This window comes from Lacerta agilis, chromosome 3 (genome assembly GCF_009819535.1).
Source record: "Lacerta agilis isolate rLacAgi1 chromosome 3, rLacAgi1.pri, whole genome shotgun sequence".
NCBI lineage: Eukaryota > Metazoa > Chordata > Lepidosauria > Squamata > Lacertidae > Lacerta > Lacerta agilis.
This window is the reverse complement of record NC_046314.1, coordinates 104,304,590-104,326,224: the sequence shown is the minus strand read 5'-3', so window position 1 is coordinate 104,326,224 and position 21,635 is coordinate 104,304,590. Positions and strand designations below refer to the sequence as shown.

Sequence of the window (21,635 nt, the reverse complement as noted above, 5' to 3'; positions counted from 1 at the left end):
ACTGGGCAAAACTAAGTTCAATTATTTTTGATGAATTGGGATGGGGAAATCTCAGCTTTTCAGTTTTCTAAACAGTGGTACCTCTGGTTAAGTGCTTAATTTGTTCCGGATATCTGTTCTTAACCTGAAACTGTTCTTAACCTGAAGCACCACTTTAGCTAATGGGACCTCCCGCTGCCACTGCACCGCCAGAGCACGATTTCTGTTCTTATCCTGAAGCAAAGTTCTTAACCTGAAGTGTTATTTCTGGGTTAGCGGAGTATGTAACCTGAAGAGTATGTAACCTGAAGCATATGTAACCCGAGGTACCACTGTAGTTTCTTTTTAGCACGCAACAAAGGTAATCCATGCAGTACCTACTGGTATCATTGAAAGGAACTTTTTCGCTGATGATGTTCAAGGACTCCCCCAATCTGCTGCTCAAGTCCGCATGAAGGTGCTTTAGCTGCTGCTGGCTGAGTGATAAAAATAAGACAACAACATTAACTACTGGGCTTTGGGGTGCTTACTTGAAGCTGAAAAAACCAAATGCATACATTTCCCATGAAGTTTCACCAGTTATGTCAGCTGATGGGCAGGTGAGTATGGGAAAAATCCTGATGGGCCAAACTGGACCCCCTGGTAGGCAAAGATTTCCCCACCCTGGACCTATTTAAAAAAAAGGTAAAGGACCCCTGACAGTGAAGTCCAGTCATGAACGACTCTGGGGTTGCGGCACTCATCTCACTTTACTGGCCGAGGGAGCCGACATTTGTCCGCAGACAGTTTTCCGGGTCATGTGGCCAGCATGACTAAGCCGCTTCTGGCAAAACCAGAGCAGCACATGGAAACGCCGTTTACCTTCCCACCGGAGCAGTACCTATTTATCTACTTGAATGAACTTTGATGTGCTTTCGAACTGCTAGGTTGGCAGGAGTTGGGACTGAGCAATGGGAGCTCACCCTGTTGCAGAGATTAGAACCACCGACCTTCCGATCGGCAAATCCTAAGCTCAGTGGTTTAGACCACAGCCACCTGTGTCCCTACCCTGGACCTATAGGGTACCTTAATTAATAACAAGCGAAAACTAGTCTGACTCCATATAAGGTTGCTTCTCATGCCCATGCCTATGCAATAATTGTTTTACAACACTATATGCCTCAACAAAATGGAATTCCTAATCACGTCTTTATTTTTTAAAGAGGTCAAGAGCATTACCATTCTTCTGTTCGAACCCTGCAGTCCTTGGCCTCTCTCTCTAGTGTTTGTGATTTGATCTAAAGGTAAGCAGGGAGAACAGAGCTGTCAATAGCTATTTGCACAACCAACTCTACACAGAGATTTTGAGTATGTCTTATTACTTTAAGCATTTATGAACCACAGTTCTGCCCCAAAGAGCACAGAAATCACTGTTGAATGACAACAAGAACATTCAAACCAAAAATGAGTAGTTACATCAGCACCAGGTAAAAGAATTTAAGAACACAAGTATAATTAAAACAGTCACTCAACCTGCAAATAAAACTTTGATTGAAAAAGGAAGAACTTTCCCAGTCCCAAATAAGCCAACAACATGAGAGATGGAGAGGCCTTGGTGGTCTGAGATCTAGGACAGGGGGACACACAGCTTTGATACTTACTTCTAACTTGGCCTTATCGCTTTGCAGTTTCTCTATTGTATCCATGTACTTCCGAGTGAGGCCATCCACCACGGCTTGGTGCTGCGCTGCCTCCATCTCCAAGACCTCCAGCTTGCTCCTCAGCTCAGTTTCCAAAAGATTGTGTTTCTCATTGGCCTCAAAGAACTGAAACAACAAGGGAGAGTCTGAAGTTGTCACAGAGCATCACCCAGGGGAGGGCGGGCAGCTCAGATCCAAGGCTACACTGGAACAAGCACATGCCCCTAGGGCTGCAGCTCATAAGTAATTTCTGGCACCATTGTTTCCAGGAACGTCATAGGCCGAAAACCTTACTTTGCCAAAGTGGTACACTTCTACTACCGTGTTTCTCCTAAAATAAGACACCGTCTTATATTTTTTTTCGCTTAACAAAACACAGTATGGCTTATTTTCAGGGGATGTCTTATTTTAACCGTGTCGCATCGGTACGCTGCATAGCCACGCCTCTCCAGGCTGTTTTAATGGGAGGTACCACGTCACTATGGCTTATTTTCGGGGTATGGCTTATTTTTGGGGAACGGCTTATATTTCGCAAATGCATAGAAATCCTGCTATGGCTTATTTTATGGCTATGTCTTATTTTAGGAGAAACAGGGTATACTGGTATTTTTGCTCTTGAACTGGGGAAAAACAAGAGAAGGCCAAACTAGATGTGATGCGGGGCATTTGTGCTCAGATTCTCCATATAAGTGACCCTGGCCGGGGGGGGGGGGGGGTAGAAAACAGATAAGGATCAAGGCATTAATAATCCCTCTGAAGCTACACCCCTGCTGCATATACCCACTTTTGTAAAAATCACAGGAGCTCCTAATCACAGATTATCTAATGCTGACATAACCCAATACTGAATCCTTCAAACACAGATGCTGAAAATTCACACAACTTTAATATCTGCTTTCTCACCTTCTTGGTTTTTTGTTTTTTTTAAAACCTTTATCATTGTTATTTTTTACAGTTCCACCCCCACCATCCACCCCCCAACAAGTATAACATTTGAGTACTTCCTCCACAACTACCAAAATCTCTAGCCTTGCCTGTCTTTGGAAGCTGGACAGGCACATACACTGAAAACACGGGGAAGCTTTGCTTCTGAATTAGCTGTCCTGCGGACAGGAAAAGTAGATGTTTTTAATTTATTTTTTTAATGAAGAAGTTTGAAATACCAGAAATTATTAGATCCAGTGCTGAAGAGGAAAAACAAATCAGATTCAGCAAGAAAATAATAATTAAGAAATGTTTAATGTAAAGCGAGTGTCCATGTGGTATTGGACATGTAACGGGGAGAGCCAAATTCAAATTCAGCTCAACCATAAAGCTTTCTGGGCAAGTCACTACCTCACAGTCCTACAGCACAGGGTTGTTATAAAGACGGGGGTATACCCTTCAAAAAGGACAGAATGGACATTCAGTAAATTTAAACAATGAGGTACTGAGATGGAGGGAACAATAGCCGTGCCCATTTTTTTTTACTTTAAGAGTTCCTAATGCATTTAAATGCAAATACACATTTACACAAAAATAACTTTATGTACAGCAGCAAGAGAAGAATTATCTGGCTCCACTGAGACCACAGGTGCTTGTCTATAGGCACTTGCAACAAACACAGAAACCGTCTTCTTGGAAGCCTTTGCTCCCTTTCTGCAGGGGAGAACTTAGCTTTAAGCTGGAAAAGGAGCAACTAAGACAAAAAAAATACTACAGAAACAATTTGACCAGAGTCTGGAAATGAGAAAGAATGCAAGAAGCTGGTGTGCGAACGGAGTAAGCTTAAATGCACATAGCTTTCTGAGCATTACATTTGGAGGTATTTTGGTTATCGCTAGAGCAATGATGAGAAAGGAGAGGTAGCATGGCTAGTAAATGTGTCTAGTCAGGAAGACAGGGACCTATGCCAGGTGAAGGGGTCATGGCCATTGCAGATTGCATAGGAACGGAAGCTACCTTACAGAGTCAGACTATTGATCCACCTAGCTTAGAATTGTGTTTTGTGACTGGCAGGGGCTCTCCAGGGTTTCAGGCAAGAGTTTTTCCCAGCCCTACCTGGAGACGCCTAGGATTTAACCTGGGACCTTTTGCATTCAAAGCAGGTGCTCTACCATTAAGCTATGTGTACAGCAAAGGCTGGTCAGCGAAGAAAAACTGAAAGATGATGTAGCCCAAGCCTCTCTCCAGAAGACAGGAGACCAGCCAGCCACAGATCAATCTGTGCATTATCCAAGCAGCAGAGACACCAACAGATGCATTTAGGGCAAACAGCTCCAGTAATGCAGTGAAAGCCACATGTTATACATGCCACTTGTTAGCAACTAGTTTTACCAGTGAGCTTCCCTGCCCTCAAGCCAACATTTCCCCTCTACAAGAAATATCTGGCAGCAGACAGAGGTCTGGCTCTGGCACTCATCTCAAGCTTTTCCCTAGGAAGGAGGAACAGAGGATTCAGCTACTGCTTCCCTCTCCTCACTTGAGCTGCTTTTGCTCGAAAAAGACACACAAAGACGAAGAGACTATTCCATATGTGCACCTTTTGTCTCTATTCCCTCTGGTCTTCAAGTACAGAAACTACTTGGAAAAAGCGGTATCAGGACAAAACATATCCTTGTAAAATGCTGAGGTTTTTGCTTGGTTTTTGTTTCTAAAGTAGTGTATAATTTTTGTTAGTGAAATAAAATGGCAAAATAGCCCCACAGTCTTTCCTCCATCTCTTCCCTACCCTCCAAAGCAACAGAGAAATGTTTTATGACTTCAGAGGAGAGGAGAGTTGATGAGTTTAGGGAAGTTTTTAATGTTTAACAGATTATTGTATTTTAACATTCTGTTGGAAGCCGCCCAGAGTGGCTGGGGAAACCCAGCCAGATGGGCGGGGTATAAATAAATTATTATTATTATTATTATTATTATTATTACTACTACTACTACTACTACTACTACCGGGGCATACTACTACTACTACCGGGGCAAGGTGTCTCCCCCCAGGTGAAGCACAATGGGTTTGGACTAGATCAGAAGTGTGGAATCTTTTTTCAGCCAGAGGGTCACATTCTCTTCTGAGCAGGATCTCAGCCAAAAGTGGGCATAGCATTGAATGTAAATTTTCACCTTGGTACAGTAGGTAAGTTTCTGCACACGCTCCTCTCTCTCTGTTCTCCACCCAGGCAAGCAAGAGTCACTGTCAGAGTTCGAGAGCATGCAAAAGTGCTGGAGGTGGGTGTAAAGCAGAGTCAGGGAGGAGGGTGGCCTGGGGAGTCCAGGGGGCGAGACAGAGAGGCTTAGAGATCCACACGTAGCCCCTGGGCCTCAGATTTCTCACCCCTACATTAGAGAATACTGGATTTGTTCTGATTCTATGATGTACCAAGTGTCTTGCATTCGCTTAGTACAAATTTGGCATATATATTTTTGGATTCAAAGAAAGCAGGGCATCTTGAAACAGTCAAGTCAGGACGCTGTGAGAAACAAAGTTCCAAAATGCAGAACTGGCACAAGGCAGATGGGTCATTCTGTTGTTTAATGTTTCTTAGAAGTTATACATTTCTAGACAGCACTGCTGGTTGTGGACTACCAGAGTTCATGGGCACAAACCGAAGTATTTCAAAACACAGCAGAGTCACTGAACAAATTGGCCAATCTTGCCTAAAAGACAGCCTTGGATGATTTCTTCTAAAAGTCTTACCCACCAGGGTTGCTAACCATTTTTGGTGGACACCTTTTCCAAACTGGATAAACTATTGTGGGCAACACACACACATACACAAACACCATAACCAAGTCCACAATGCAACCTTTATTTGCTACAATATGTTTCTTTCATGCCTTACTTTAGGGAGGGGGCAAGGGAGGGACTCCTTTGAGTGCCAGAGAAGGCCTCAGTGGGCACATCACAACGGTACCCCCTCCTGTACAAGTTGCCATGGAATTTAAATAGCCATAGAATATATTGTGTACTACCAAATTACACACCTGAATATGCAGTCGCTCGTTCTCTTCTATTTTCTTCTGAAGATCTTCATCAAATACGTTTTTCTGTTCTTGGCTTAACTGGGATGCCGGTTCGCCGGTCTTCTAAGAGAAAGCAAAAGCATTCCTGCTTACTGAATGTAATTAAAGACTACTCTATAATCATAGCTCCTGTGGATAGTTAGTACAGCAAAATATCGGAACTGCTTACAGTTTTCATACATGGGATTTCTTTAGAGTTACTATAGAATGGACTAGAGAGTCAGTTTTCAACTTGGGACTTCCTCATTCCTCAGTCACGACACTAGCTCTTCCCTGAATAGGTTAGGCCAGGTATGGAGAGCCTTTGGCCCTCCAGATGTTGCTGGACTACAGCTCCCAGCAGACCCAGCAAGCATGGCCAAAGTTGGGAGTTGCATATCTGTCAACCCTCCCTGCTGTTTCCCAATGCTATAATAAGGGAATTTCCCGCAAAAAAGGGAAAGGTTGACAGCTATGATGTAGTTCAGCAACATCTGGACGGCCACAGTTTCACGGAAGCAGTGAGCAACATGGACTCATGAACCCAGAGCTCCCAGTTCCGGTCCTCTATGGCAGCACATCAACAACCTATGAGGGCACCCCACTCTCCTAACTTTCCCTTTATCTATTTTGCTGTCTGCCCAGAAGGCCATAATTTTGTGCAATTTCTCACTTCCTCAATTGTACAACGGAGAGAATGCGGGCAATACTTGGCTTGCTTCCTCCTCTTGCTTTTATTGAAGATCCTGCACCACGGGTTCTATAAAATGTGCTAGTCATAACGATTTAATGAGAAGCAGGAAATGAGCGACGAACTGGCTTCAACTAATCTGGCAACATCTGCTTTCAGAGATTGCATCAAATGGCAAGAAGGCACATTATGCAGTTTAGTTGCTCAAGCTAAGGGGGTCCAGTCCTGGGCACTGCCCAGATAAGTGCCTGGGAATCAAGCATAATATGGTACTCAGGGTTCCTCAGAGGAAGGGCATGGTATAATTGTAATAAATAACCAGTCCATTTTTAGGACACATCAAATACTAAAATGGTGACAGAGAGAGAAGGAGAGGGGAATCAGATAATACAGCTGGAAATAAACCTCTTAGACGGCAACCCAATGCATAATTACCTTGGAGCAATACCCAAAGAGCATAGTGGGGCTACCTTCAGAGTAAATATGCATTAAGATTGCATTATCAGTATCTCACAGAAACAGCAGAGAAGACCAAGCAGTAACCAGGAATGTCAAACAGGGCAGGTGCCAGAGGCAGGGAGTCCAATATTCAGAGTCCCTTGAATCTTACCATGACAGCTCACTTGTTTATCCTCCCCCTCCTTCTGGCTTCAAGAGGATAAGGGAGGAAAGGGTGGTGGTAGTGAGGAGGATCGGCTGCTGCCACCTGATTACTTGTCAGCTCTTTGCCTGGGAAACCCTGCTTTCAAGAAACACTTACTAGGTGACCTTGGGCCAGCCACTTCAGCCTAATGCACCAAAAGAAACTGATATATTCACAAAGCAATCCTACCCATTTTTACAGTATGTGCAATGGTGCTTACTCTAGCCTCAATAAATACAGACTTCTATGAGCCAACAGAACACATTCATAGAAGAGGTTCCCCACTGCCCCTCTGCATGAGTCATTCCTCTGCCTTGTCCTCCTTCAAACTAGCCCTCCAACTGCTGGAGGTGGGTCATTCTGCCATGTTACAGAGCCGGCCATGCTCCCTGACCCGAAGAACAGCTCATGAAGACACTTGATTTTCGGATCCAAGAGCAAAGCCTGCTACTTCAGGGGGTTACACCTCAACCAACAGAAGGCTGCTTCACAAAAATACTTGCACAGGTTGATTCAGCTAGGTACTCACCTTGTTCTTCTTGCCTTTAGATTCACTTAGGACAAGTTCATCCTGAAGCAGCTCTACCCTCTTTGCCAGCTGTTGGTTTCGAAAGCTCAGACTTTCCATTTCCTGCTGCAGCTTTCTGAGCGACTGGTCCTTCATTTTCAGTTGTTCCTACATTTGGGAGAAGCAGTTTTATCAGAATAGATTCTGGCAAGATTTTTCTTTCTTTCTTTTTTACAAAGCAGGAAGCTGTCCTAATTTTTGAAGATAGAAAGAAAGAACACTTCCCATCCCGTCTTTACAGAGCATCCAATCCGCAGAGCACTTCCTCCACCCACCAGGATTTGCTTAGGAAAAGGTAGAAGGGGATCTATGAGATCTTTAAATGCTAATCAATTCCTTTCTGCGCTTTAACTACCCTACTGCACTAACAATAGTAAAAGCAAATTCTTATTTACTCTTTCCATATAAATCTGTAGACCATATACAAGGAAGAGATTACACACTGGGTTATAGGTTGGGAGAGGCATAGCAGATGCTCTTTTCCTTAGCAATATGGGAATAAAAGACTGAAATTCTGAAATGAAAACCCAGCATAAGACTAGTTTAAAAGAGTAATAAAGGAATTTGAATTCTTAACTAGTAGCATCTATTTTAAGCAACCTTAGGTATTTTGCTATTGCTATTTTAAGCAACTCAGAGGTAGGGCATCTGCCTTGCATGCAGAAGCTCCAAAGTTCAAATTCTTGGTGTCCTCATGAAAAGTTGGGGAAAGCTCCCATCTGAAACACTGGAGAGCCACTGCCAGTCAGTGTAGACAATATTGAGCTAGATGGACTAATGGCCTGATTAAGTATAAAGCAGCTTCCTATGCTTCTAAATTCCTATGCTTGCTCCTGGGATTTTCCCAACCCTGTTAATCTGCTATTCAAAATAAAAGCAATCTTTTGGATAAGCATGTTGATTCTGGCTATACCACATATACACATTCGACCAGGCTGGCAGTACTGCAGGAGAGTTAGGCAGATGTCAATTTTTTTTCCAGCCCCTCCAGAAGCGTTCTTGCACAGCTTCAGAGAGGGAGGAAAGTATACCACTTTATGAAAACCAGATGGCAAATTATTTATCCACCCTTATAGCAGCAAGAGAAAGGAAGGAATATAATATACCTAACTACAAGGATTGAATTCATTTCGTTCCTTATTCATATACTTATTGGATTTATACTGGCCTTTCCAACAGCACTTTCAAGGAAGCTAAAAACATTACCATCGCACAAGCCAGTTACAGTAATTTGGTAGAAAATCATAACAAAGAGTCATATCCAACAATGCAATTCCATTAGTGCAAGGGCTTCCGTTTGCACAACTTCCACTCCTGGCATGCTCTCCCCAAATCTGTTCTGCAGGGTTGGGGGAACCCCCAGAACAAATTTAGGGCACAGATAGAGAAAGAGGAGGGGCAGGAATTTCTGTTGCACAGCCAAAAGTCCCTGCGCTAATGGAACTACTTCAGTGAGTACCACCCAGACAAAAGAAATAATATGATGATTCTTGAAGTAAACTTGGAGAACAGAATTTGGCAACTCCCTTGGGTGCTCTCAGTTAAGAGTTATGTTGATAACAGTCCTGGAAAGCAGATGTGGGATTCTGCCCCTCCCTCTGCAGCTGACAGTTAGTGGTCCTCTGTCCAACAGCAGTAGTGGTGGAAAACAGAAGGCTAGCTTTCATTGGCCTCACCCTCACTTGCCAGCAGAGAGGCGGCTTCTGCAGAAGCAGCAGCAACAGATCTCCACAGCATGTATTGATAGAAACTTACATTTCTGTCAATACATGCTGTGGTGCCTGTTCTTCAAAAATCCAAGAGATGTTTGACACCTTATATGTCAACAAAAAACAGCCTGGCCTTTGAATGTATGCTTGACATGGAGCTAGTGCCAACCCTGTACAAACAAGGCAGATCTGCACAGAACTGTGCCATGTAAGCAAGCAGTAAATGTCAGAATCAAGCTCATTTTCACTTCATTATTTTAAAAGCATACCTTCAGTGATGCTGAATTTGCTTGCTCATCCACCACACCCTTTTTCAGTACATGGTTCTGAGCTCGAAGCTGCAAAAGAGAGACAATGAGAAATCATTAACTCAATGATGAAGCAATGAGGCTGCATCGAGCTGATCATTAGCCACCTGCAAAATCTAGCCTTTCTCTGGGAAAATATGAAGCACACTCAGAGGACCACAGAAAAAGCATAAACGTCATTTATAAGCTCATAATATAGAATCTAAATTAAATTTTAGACTTGGGCAAGTCAATTTAGCCACCTAATTTTTTTCAAGATGCGAAGAAAATTGCCAAGTTGAAAACAGAGAACCTCCAGTGCAAATCTGATTGTGGTTGCTAAAGTACTTTTAGCTACAAAAGGTCTGGGGATATTGGCTCCACGGAGAATCTGATGGCATTGGTTCAGTGAGTCTCAGTAGCCCAGTGATTTTTGAAGTAGAAGAATCAGGAGCTTTGAGGGTCTACTGGACTCAGAAGTGACCACCCCACAGAATGATCTGCAAACTATGTTCCAGGGAAGGTCCCCATCTCAGTAGCAGAACACATGCTCTGCACACAGGTCCCACGTTCAACCCCTGCCATCCCCAGGTGGGGCTGGGCAAGTTTCTCTGTCTGAAACCATAAAGAGCCTTTAGCAGTGAGGGTAGACAAAACTGAGCTGGACCAACTGGTGATCTGACTTGGAATAGGTCACTTCAGTTGCCTATCAATGGTTCCAAATCCCCAACTAGATGAATAATAATAGGAATGGCTCCCTGAAAAATAGATTGTCTGCTGCAACTGGTCTTTCTCTTCAATATGAAGGTGCAGGGGAATGTTGTGTGGACTGTGTTCTAAATTCACATTCAACTATCACAAAATGCAGCAGGCCTGGGCATTGTCACACACGGTGCTGAACTGAAAACTAGAAAATGTCCCTAGAATCCCCATCAACACACAGCGTTCCTTAGCAGACATCCAGAAGTTACTCGTTAACGAAGCGGATGTAGGTAACATTCAACGGCAGCAGTACACGACACTTTCAATGTTTCATTTAAATTGCAGTTTTAAAAATCATACCACACATTAAAATAGACTGCCCTTGCTCTTCAAAAAAATCAAACATTTTCTCTTTGGGGGGATGGTGGCTGAAAGAGTCCAAATCCCACTTTCAGAATGGGAGTGCATTTGACAGCCAACTGAGTGGTGTTTCTTTGTGTGCATATGTACATGACTAGGAAAATAAATGTTAGTGCTTATTTTGATAAAATGTTATTGACACTGGTGAAAAGGGCATTTAAATGGTAAGTGGCATTAAAGCGATTGACGTGGCATGCAAAATATATATTTTTAAGCCATTAGCTGTTTTGTTTCATATTTCCACACTACAACACACAGTGTCTAACAGGTTGATCGTGATCTACTGGTTGACTGTTTGTGTGTCTCTGGTCGATTGCACCTGTGTGGTCCTTATTGATCCCCCCAAAAAGCTCAACAAGTTAGGTCAGTCCTCCCCTAAAAAAGCTCAACAATTATTCCTGGTAACAACAATGGGTAGATCACAGCCTTTATTATTTTTTTTACTGGGAGTTGATCGCAGTCTATTGGAAGTTGAACAAGCCTGATCTATAGGATTACCAGGGTATGTTTTGCTCCAAACAGGTTCATCTCTTCTGTTGGCATCCTTCTAAGGAGACCACGGAGGAGCACGCCTTTGGGGGTGAAATCAAACTCTTCTAACCCATGTTATCTCTTATATTGATGTCTACTATCACTGAATGGCCATAGTAGTCTCATGTACATAGTAGTTAGGTACAGTACTCAGGATAGGGGGTCTTTATTCAGGCAAACCTCAGCTCTGTCTTTTTCCATTAGGCACTGTTAGAATCACTGCCATTATCTCTTCCTCTCAGCTGTTGCAGATAGAAGCCTTAAGGCAGAGTTTTCCAAACTGTGTCGAGATATGTAGGTGTGTAATGTGAACGTTCCTTGCGCTCCTCCCGGGGCTGGAAAGAAGGGATTAGTTTAACCTCCAGTTTGCTAGCAAAACTGAATTATGGCATCGCAAAATGATGCATGTCTAAAAAGTGTGTCACCAACATGAAAAGTTTGGAAAGCTCTGCCTTAAGGAATAAATCAGATGTGCTAGGGGAGTAGGGAGAAAAAGGGAAGACCAACTGAACATGTCACCAACATTAAAGACAGAGAAATTATGGAGGATAGCAATAATTCAGCAGCAATGTTAAAAAGAAAAAAGAAAAAGTTGTATCTGGACAGGAGAATCAAGAGATCCACATTGTCTATAGCTGGTAACTCTCAGTACCACAGAGGGCATCACTATACTAAGAGACTATTACTCTTAAGTGCAAAGAAGCAACTTCAAGTTAGCCCTGTGTGCAGGGGACACTCTGTCTCAATATTAAAAACAGAAGATGTTGAAAAGACAGGAAAAACAGATGGCACTTCAAAACTAGAACTATATAGGAAGTATATATACTTCCTCATGACAGCGAATCTGTATCACTACCAAGAGAGACTGGTAGCAGGAAGTATCTCAGAACAAGTATTCATATGTGCATGTGTGCATCTCCTGAGAAACTGAACTATGAAAGCATGTGGTGTACCGATAGTGTAGACCTGCTGCTGTGGAATTAACACACAAATGCTGGTGTCAGAATCAGAAGTCGTCAGTCATAAGAGGGAGATTGTTACATCAAAGAGCTTCAGCATCAACCCTGTAAGAAGTATCACAAATGAGACTTTTTAACACTTCAGTCAATGAAAATTTACATCATAAAAACTAGTTAGTTTTTAAGATGCTAATAACCTTTTAAAATGCTTTTTTTTAAATTAATAGACATGGGCTAGCTGAGCACACCCCTGCATATGAAAGTGCCTAAGGATACAGTAATCACTTTGTTGTTTTTTTTACATGACAAGCATCTGCTTTGTGAAAGGCAACAGCCCCAGCACTGTATCAGCACTAAGGGCTGGTATGGACAGCTCCTGCATTAATATTCCCCAAGTACACAAAACAGAAAACAAAACAACAGCTACCAGCACAGTGAATGCAAGAAAGCAGATGTGCTGATAGTATACTCTTTATTCAGCATCTAGCTGTCCCCCTGCAAGGAATGCAAAGATCTTAGGAGCCCATCTAATCCAGCATCTTATTCTCACAGTGGCCAATCGGATGCTTATGGAGAATCCACAGGCAGGACGTGAGTGCAACAGTGCTCTGCTCAGTTGCCATTCTCAGTACCTGCATTTAAGAAACATACTCGCCTCCAACAATGAAGACAAAACATAGCTTTTCTGGCTAGTGGCTATTGACAGCCACATCCTCATCTCTAAAAAAAAGCGGGGGGGGGAGATATGTGCATCTGCCATCCCCCCTAGACTCTCCCTTCTGGGTTAGGCATTGGGATGGGCAAGTACCAACAGGCTGGATTTGATCCAGGAGCTTTTATCTGCTGATCCCTGGCTCCCCCCACCATGTCGATTTGCAGGTCCACACTCAGGAACCTCTTATGCCCTTTAAAAATGTGTGGAGTTTTTTTTTTTGGGGGGGGTTATTAGGTTGTTGTTTTTATTTTGATCATATATTTTGTGGTTTTATATTTTGATTTTGCTCTGTGAACTGCCCTGAGAACTCCGGGTATAGGGTAGTATATAAATTCAAAAACAACAACAACCTGCCATACTATTTGCCCATCTAGCCCGGTACAGTCTGCTACAATGTGCAGGAGCTCTCAAATACGAGCAGCTCCCGTTAATTAAAAACTGGAACTGCAAAGGATTGAAGCCGGGCCCTTCTGCACGCCAAGCATGTGCGCTGCAACTGAGCCGTGGTCCTTCACCCCCAAATAAACAAAGGCACAATTGGTCACTGCTTGCCCGAGGTAGCCCAATACTTCCCACGGGAGGAGAGACCTGTCATTCATTCCGCGCCTGTCTCTGCAACAGGACTGAGGCAGGGAGGAGAAGCGGCGGACCCTGCCTCAGTCCTGGCTGAGCAAGGGCGGAGGCGAGCGGGGTCCGCGATAACTGACCCTGCGGGGCTCCCGTAACCAGCGAAGCGCACCCTTGCGAGGGTCCCCTCAGTATGAAGGGGGGCCCCGCGAAGGCGACCTGGGGCGGGGGCGTCGCTACGAGGCAGCCCCGCGAAGAGGCCTCCGCGTCGAGGGGGCGGCGGCGCGGCCCAATACCTTGGAATACTCCTGAGCCAGCTTCTGGTACTTCCCTTGCAGCTCGGCAGCCGCCGCCATGGCCGCTCACCGCAGGCGCGGCTGAGGAACTAGGAGACCCGCTATCCGGAGAGCCACCCCTCCGCCGCCGCTGCTCAGCCCACAGCGGGAGACGCACTTCCGGGTTCGGGCGGAGCTGGCGCGTTGACGTCACCGCGCAGCCTCGGCTTGGCACCCGCCGCTCCGCCATCTTGGATCCCCTTCCCGACGCGAGCGGCGATTAAACAGAAGGAGAGAAGAAGAAAAGGGGAGCGGGGCGTGAGGGGGGAGTGGGCGACGAGAAAGTGCCACTGCCGCAGTAGGCACTGCCGGGTGAGGGGAGCGGGGAGGCTTGAACCATAAACGGCCGCTCCCCGTTTTCTCATGGACGGTGGCTGGCCAACGGAAGTCGGGGCGGAACATGTGATTCCGGGTGTCCTCTGCGGGCGCGCGCCGCTACCGTCGCCATAGTAACCGGCGCCCTGGTCGCCGTGCGCGGGGCGTCTTCCATGGCGGTTCGGCTCAGTGGCTACGGGGTCTCCCCCACGGGCCGCGGCTTCATCGAGGCTATGGACGACGCCACCCAGAATGCAGCGGGGCGGCGTTGCCATGGCAACCGTAGCTCCTTTTCCCAGGGCTGGGAATACAAAAGGCCGGAGCTGGGGCTTCGCTGGCTGGGCTGATGCCTGGAGGGGAAGCCCTTTTCTCCACGGGCTTAGGCTGCGAGCGACCCTTAAATTTGGCGGGCCTTGCTTGCCAGCAGGGAGGGTCAGGAACGCACTGCTGAGCTGCCGTCCCAATCGCACTTGGGAAGGAAAACCTGTCGCACGAAGTAGCCTCTCCATAGGGTTGTACTGTGGGCATCTTGAGAGGATACAAACCATAGCATCCTAGAGTTGGAAGGGACTCCTGAGGGTCATCTAGCCCAGTGTTTTTCAACCACTGTTCCGCGGCACACTAGTGTGCCACGAGATGTTGCCTGGTGTGCCGTGGGAAAAATTGAAAAATTACTTTATATATAGTCAATATAGGCACAGAGTTAAATTTTTTAACATTTTTAAACATTTTCTAATGGTGGTGTGCCTCGTGATTTTTTTCATTAAACAAGTGTGCCTTTGCCCAAAAAAGGTTGAAAAACACTGATCTAGCCCAATCCCCTGCAATGCAGGCATAGGCAGCTGTCCCATACGGGTATCGATCCTGCAACCTTGGCATTATCAGCACCATGCTCTTACCAACTGGGCTATCCAGGCGCTTTAGGGGTCTTTGCTCCTGAGCACAGCATTATTATAATTATAATTTATTATTTGTACCCTGCCCATCTGGCTGGGTTTCCCCAGCAAGTGGTTTGGGTGGCCCTCACCAAAGTGAGGGCCAACATTTTGGGCGGATGAGGCAAATGCAGTGAGGTGAAGGTCGCCAGTGCCTACCGCTATTCTTGCATTGTTTGAGGCAGCGTACCTCTGAATGCCAGTTGCTGAGAACGGCAGGGCTGCTATTCTTATTTAAAACATTTACATACTACCATTTCTTCCAAAAAAGCTCAAGGTGGTGTACAAGATGATGACTCTTGGGGTCCCTTCCAACAACCTTTGTGTGGTAGGTTGCATTGGTGGCTGGCCTAAAATAACCCAATGAGTTTCATGGCCAAGTGGGGATTCGAATCCTGGTCTCTCAGTTTATAGTCCCAATGCTAACTCAGTGATTCTCAAGCTTTTTGCTCTGGACCACACTTTCAGAATAAGAAATTGCTCACTCCACACTGAATTTTTAATTGATAAGAAATACATTGGAAAACAAAAAAACTCCTAGCAGTGGTTGATTTATAACGTAGACAACTACTTTTTAATATGCTCATGGGGCAACCAGAAAATATAAAACAATGCCGCTACATAAGAAAATGACTCATTCCCAAGATATAAATGAGTCTTGTTACATATGTACCTTAAGTATGTGTACAAACTCAATGAGTGGTGTGAGCTTGCTTTCGCTGGGTAATCTTATTTATAGTAGGTCTAATCAAAACACTCAAATTAGACCTATACAAATAAGCCTTTCTCTTCTGATCTTTAATTTTTTCAGAAAATATATTCCGCAAATAATAATAAAATACTATACTATACTACACTTAAATGTTTAAATATTTCTTTGAGTGTCCTTGAATCTTCCTGCCACACTGGCCATCCTCTCTTGCACAAGTGTGGTGCACCACTCACTGCTCTAACCATTACACCACACTGGCTCTGCTTTCAGGCTTCCCACAGTGGTTATCCGCCTGGCCACTGTGAGAAAACCAGGATGCTGGACCAGGTAATCCTTTGGCTGGATCCAGGACCAGAAGGGCTCTCCCAATGACCACCTTGCAATTGGCAGACAACGAAGGCTGTGGCAAACAGGCCCAGGATTAGTGGAGATTGCCAGGGCCCAATGACCTGCCCAAGGGTACCAGGTGCTAACACCTGCCGTGCAGTTACCTGTCCCTGTCATTGGAAGTGAGGTGGGTGGTGCCCTGGGACAGTTATTTCCGGATGTGGCACCCCAAGTTCCTAATGATTGCGCTTGATGCCTTTTTGGCACCAGGTGAAAATCTTTTCAGTTGATCGGGACTTTAGATCTTTTAATGCTGTTTGGTGGTGGTTGTTTCATTTGAATATAATATCAGTGCTGACATCTGTGCTGCACTACTATTTTATTCCTAACTTAGAAGCCTCACTACTCCAGCAGAATGCCAAGTACAACAATGGTATGGAGACAGAGTATGCGGTAAGAGCAACCGTGGTGTAAACCAAAGTATACAAAGTTTTAAAAAACCCAGTTAGCACAGAAAAGTATGAGAAAATGCATGCATCAACTAAGTCCAGGTCATGATGGGAATTTGAAGCTGCTGCTACAGGTAGAAAAGGCTAAAACTTTGACAGAGATTTCAGAGGTACCTGTTAATTTTGAGCTGTGCCCATAAAAGTTTCTGAAGATTTAAGTCACTTCTCTGGATACCGAAACCCAATTAACGTTTTACACATTCCCTGTGAATAACCCAGATTGCTCTTTATCTTGAAGTTCACTAGGGGGAGCTTTTTGTCTGTGGTTGGGACGTAAGCTCCGCTTTTCTGTACTTTCAGAAATAAAACAGAAGCTCCCAATTCAACTAAAGTTGTTTGTGTGACTAAGGCCAAAACTAGACAAGTTACCACTTGTACAATTAGCGATTGTGTGAATGGCTTTTAAAAAGTAAATAGCAGGTGTGTTGAGTGGTCTGTGTCTGAATGGGCACCCAAGTGGGGAAAGGGAGGGTGGTTCCCCAGATTGGACCCAGGCCCCACTTTGCAAGGAAGAAAACGTTTTATTATTTACTTAAATTATTTCCACACACCCCTCATCATCTGAAAAAGGTTCACAGAGAAGCATACAGAGTTCTTGCTGGATCAGAGCAAGGGTCAATTCCCTGTACATTGTGTATCACCCAGGGCTGAGTGATATATTGATACATAGTCCAAAACTGGCAGGAAGAGATTCATAAATGAAACAATAACCAAAACAAAAATTCCCAAATATCTCTGGAAACTCACAAGAAGGGGTTGAAGCTTATGGTCAAAGCCTATACAGTTGTACCTTGGAAGTCGATTGGAATCCATTCCAGAAGTCCGTTCAGCTTCCAAAATGTTTGAAAACCAAAGAGTGGCTTCTGATTGGCTGCAGGAATGTTCAGCTTCCAAAATTAGTTCCCTAACCGGAACAGTTACTTCCAGCTTTGCGGTGTTCGGGAGCCAAAACCTTCGAGAACTAGGCTGTTTGAAAACCAAGGTACGACTGTAGGTTGTATCTGGCATCTAGTACTCAGTGCTACCTTGATTCTGTAAAGTGAAGGTTCAAGGTTTATCATGACCTATTTTTATTTTTTAACCCATCCTAGCTTGGGCCCGTCACCAGATTTTATAACCGCAAACATCACAAGTTAATGCACCATGTACTGAAGTTCTTCCTTCTGCCCAGTCATGTTCGTTTATGGGTTCTGAGAATTTCACTACAGTTTTCTGTGAACTGGGGAGGGTGTGGGGAGAGAACCAGAAATTGTTGGGAAACGGCCATTGTGAGTCATCCAAAGCCAGCAGCTCCAGCTGAACCCAGCCCCACAGAAACCGATGCTGCAATGCTCCAAACGGCTGTTTTGTTTCTGTTATCATAGCAACAGTAAGGCTGAGCAGCAAAATGTACATGCTTTCCCATGACAGTCTTGACAAATCTCTCTTGTAGGCGCAGTGCCTTTTAAATCTCTCCAAACCCAGTTATTCTTTACTGTACTTAGAAAACCAGGCATGAAGGGGAGAGCAGAATGTACAGACAGGTGTGTGCTTGGTTACACTTAAAATCCATAAAATATTGTGATGCTAGCGATGCGAAGCATTATGGGCTGCTGATGTTGCCACAGCAAGATCCCCTGTAAGGCAAATAAAACCCTCTGTTCTGCACTTCTCTCCTAAGCTCATTTTAATCCACCATACTTGCAAAAAGCACTTTACTAATATGATATTGGGGTCAAATAAAGCACATTACATCGTTTTAAAATAGAGAGGGAGGTGCATTTGAGGATGACTCCAGTTTATTGTACAGGTACATGTGTATGATTTTCAGATCCTGTAATAACTTGGGTTTAAGGCATCTCCCTTTATTCCTGATACGGGCCAAGTGGCTGTGAGTCTCCGTTTCATTTCTCACTATGCCCTGAGGAAGGTTCAGTCCAGGGCATTGTGGGAAACTTAAAAGTGGCAGTCAGTACCTGGACCTGGCACTGATTGGGTAACCTCAAATAGGCTCTGCCAGAGTGCTGGTGCCCCAGTTGCTGTTCCCAGGTGCCACATATTAACATCAGGCCTAGCAAAACCTGCCTCTGGCTTGACACACTCTGGTCTCCACCAGCAGGACTTTTTGTAGCCACTATTCCAATGGTATATGCAAGCACAACCATTTGCTCCAACAGTTCTCCAGTGAAAATAGGGACAGCCTATTCAACAACAACAACAACAACAACAACAACAACAACAACAACAAATAATAATAATAATAATAATAATAATAATAATAATAATAATAATAGTTGTTGTTGTTCCTTGTTGTACTATTTATACCCCACCCATCTAACTGGCTTGCTCCAGCCAGCCTGGGCAGCTTCCAGCATATATAAAAACGTAACAAAACATTAAAGATTTTTAAAAACTTCCCTATACAGTGCTGCCTTCAGATGGCTCAGGGGTCGGATAACTCCATGCCCTCCAACACTTCTCCGATGAAAACAGGGGCATCCTAAGGAAAAGCTGGACATTCCAGGATCAAATTAGAAACCAGGACGGCTTCTATAAATCCAGGACAGTCCCTGGAAAATAGAGGCACATGGAGGGTCTGTAAATGGCTGCCTTTATCTTCTATGCAGAAAAGTATTATCACTCCCCTTTTGGGAGCAGATCTGGCCTCTGCCAAGCCTTCACTGACAAGGACATTGTAGAGGGCGGAAATGTGTCTCCATACTGAATTTGCCAGTGCATGTATGCAACAGTGATTTCAGCCTGACTTCCCAGCCCTCCCAATGTTAAGGGTAAATATTTCTCTAGTGTACGTTATTTAAATACAGAGCCAATGTTCTAATCCTCCCCGAAACCATTTCTCAAACAACAACAACATATCCACAAACAGCCCAGAAACCACTCTAGGTACGGTGAATCCTGGCTCTTCTAGAGTTAAACCCTTTAAAATTAGGTCTTGCCGAAAGCTGGCTCAGTTGCCTAGCAACTGCAGCATGGGATGCTACTGTCATTCACGGGGTACTTCCCCTAGAGAGTCAACCTTCTGCTCACACAAAAGCAGGTTATGATTGGGTGGAGATGACATCATACTGCTTGACAAGAGCTCCAAAAATGCTTATGTTCTGCCTCCATGGTTGGAGGCAGTATCTTCCTGAAATTCAGTTGCTGCAAACCATGGGAGGAGTGTTAGTGTGCTTGGGTCCTGCTTGCAGGCTTTCCATAGGTATCTAGTTGGCCACTCTGAGAGCAGGACCCTGGACCAGATGAATCATTGGCCTGATCCAGAAAGCTCTTACTAGACGCCTCTTGACTTTTGCATGGCTAAAAGGTAGCGTTCTGCACAGAGGCTAAGAGGCACATCTCTTCTTATTCACTTCCTTTCCCCATGTTTGCCTCTTGATTCCCGGCATACAGACCTTAGAAGAATACTTACGATGGAATGTGGTGCTGTGGCTGAAAAAAATGACCCCCACTTCCACTCTAAGGGGGAACAGCTACCTAGTGATGGAGCAATAAAACTGCTGGCACGTTTGCAAAGCTAAGCAGGGTCCGGTAGGGTTTCAAATTGAATGGGGGAAACCACACACTGAGATTCCTGCATTGCAGGGGGTTGGACTAGATGACCCTTGGCATCATTTCCAACTCTACAACTCCTCCTCTTGGGCAGCCCTAAGCCCCTCAGAAATGTTATAGAGGGGCAGGAAGGTGCAGAAGGGAGAATCCTGTCCTTGGCGTACCTCCGTGTGTGAATGAGCCTTTACACTAGAATCGTACTGTTCTGGGGCAAGCGAATGGCAAGACCATTGAAGGGCAGGGAGCTGCCTGTTCCTTGACTAAGTGGAGATGCCATCATCAGCAGTGGTTTCAGTCTCGATTCCAATGGCATCAGCAAGCATACCAGCCCACATGATTCCTTGAGAGCCAGTGTGGTGTAGTGGTTAAGAGCGGTAGTCTCGTAATCTGGGGAACCGGGTTCGTGTCTCCACTCCTCCACATGCAGCTGCTGGGTGACCTTGGGCTAGTCACATTTCTCTGAAGTCTCTCAGCCCCACTCACCTCACAGAGTGTTTGTTGTGGGGGAGGAAGGGAAAGGAGAATGTTAGCCGCTTTGAGACTGCTTTGGGTAGTGAAAAGCGGGATATCAAATCCAAACTCTTCTTCTTCTTGAAGTTAAGCAGATGGATGCCCCTTTCCTGAGAGGTTTCAAGAATCGTGAGCAAAGGTTTCCAACAAAAAAGAGAATTAGGTAGAGGCACATGGGAAAGAGAATTTTCTCAGAGCTTCTGCCTGATAAACAATGGACAGGCAAGGGGTTCCCTTTAGTTCATCGCTCCCTCGCTTAAATTTATATCCTGCCTTCCTTCCATCCATCCTGGAACCCAAAGCAAGCACATTTGTGCTGGATCCCAATGCAGAAACCTCCTGCATTGCAGGGGGTTGGACTAAATGACCCTTGGGTGCATCTTCCATCTCTACGATCATATGATTCTGTGCTTCCCAGGACTCCCAGTGCTGGCACTGACCAGACCTAAGCTCGTTTAGCTTCAACGAAGTGGCAGCTTCGTGCACCCCCTTGCTCCACCCACCCACAGCAAAACATTTCATGTGGAGAGGAATCCTCTATCCACCACTCCCCCACCATGGCCTGGTGCAGTGGTAGCTCGGAAGTCAAACAGAATCCATTCCAGAAGTCCGTTTGACTTCCAAAACGTTCAGAAACCAAGGCACAGCTTCCAATTGGCTGCAGGAAGTTCCTGCAGCCAATCAGAAGCCGCAGAGGATGTTCGGGTTCCAAAGAACATTCGCAAACCGGAACAATCACTTCCAGGTTTGCGGCGCTCAGGAGCCAAAATATTCAAGTCGCAAGGCGTTCGTCAACCAAGGTATGACTGTAAATCAAAACGAGCAGCAAAGTGTCAAATGTGCAGGATGACTGTATTTGAATTAACAGGAACGAGTCTTCAAAAGTATAAAGCTCTGTGATCTTATCTATCCACTGTGCTAATTTAACTAAACAAAGAGGTGCCGGAACTCACCACGAACACCTCCCTTGTCCTCTTGTAATGGCACCCACAAAATACATCACTCAAGAATGTTATAA

General features: G+C 44.9%; 1 protein-coding gene across 3 annotated transcripts in view; it reads right to left on the bottom strand.

The window, feature by feature from the left end:
* PPP1R21 (protein phosphatase 1 regulatory subunit 21) overlaps positions 1–13,868 on the bottom strand; it is a 38,015-nt gene extending 24,147 nt beyond the window's left edge. For 2 of the 3 annotated variants that reach the window (XM_033145065.1, XM_033145067.1), the window contains exons 1-7: positions 13,722–13,868; positions 9,514–9,582; positions 7,497–7,643; positions 5,616–5,717; positions 1,620–1,784; positions 1,198–1,256; positions 361–455 (exon numbers count right to left, since the gene is read on the bottom strand). In XM_033145065.1, coding sequence (XP_033000956.1) covers positions 361–455; positions 1,198–1,256; positions 1,620–1,784; positions 5,616–5,717; positions 7,497–7,643; positions 9,514–9,582; positions 13,722–13,781 — 697 coding nt within the window. In that variant the 5' untranslated portion in view covers positions 13,782–13,868. The remainder of the gene's footprint in view (positions 1–360; positions 456–1,197; positions 1,257–1,619; positions 1,785–5,615; positions 5,718–7,496; positions 7,644–9,513; positions 9,583–13,721) is intronic. The other variant, XM_033145066.1, reaches the window with a different exon arrangement.
* Between the last annotated feature and the right edge of the window lie 7,767 nt (positions 13,869–21,635).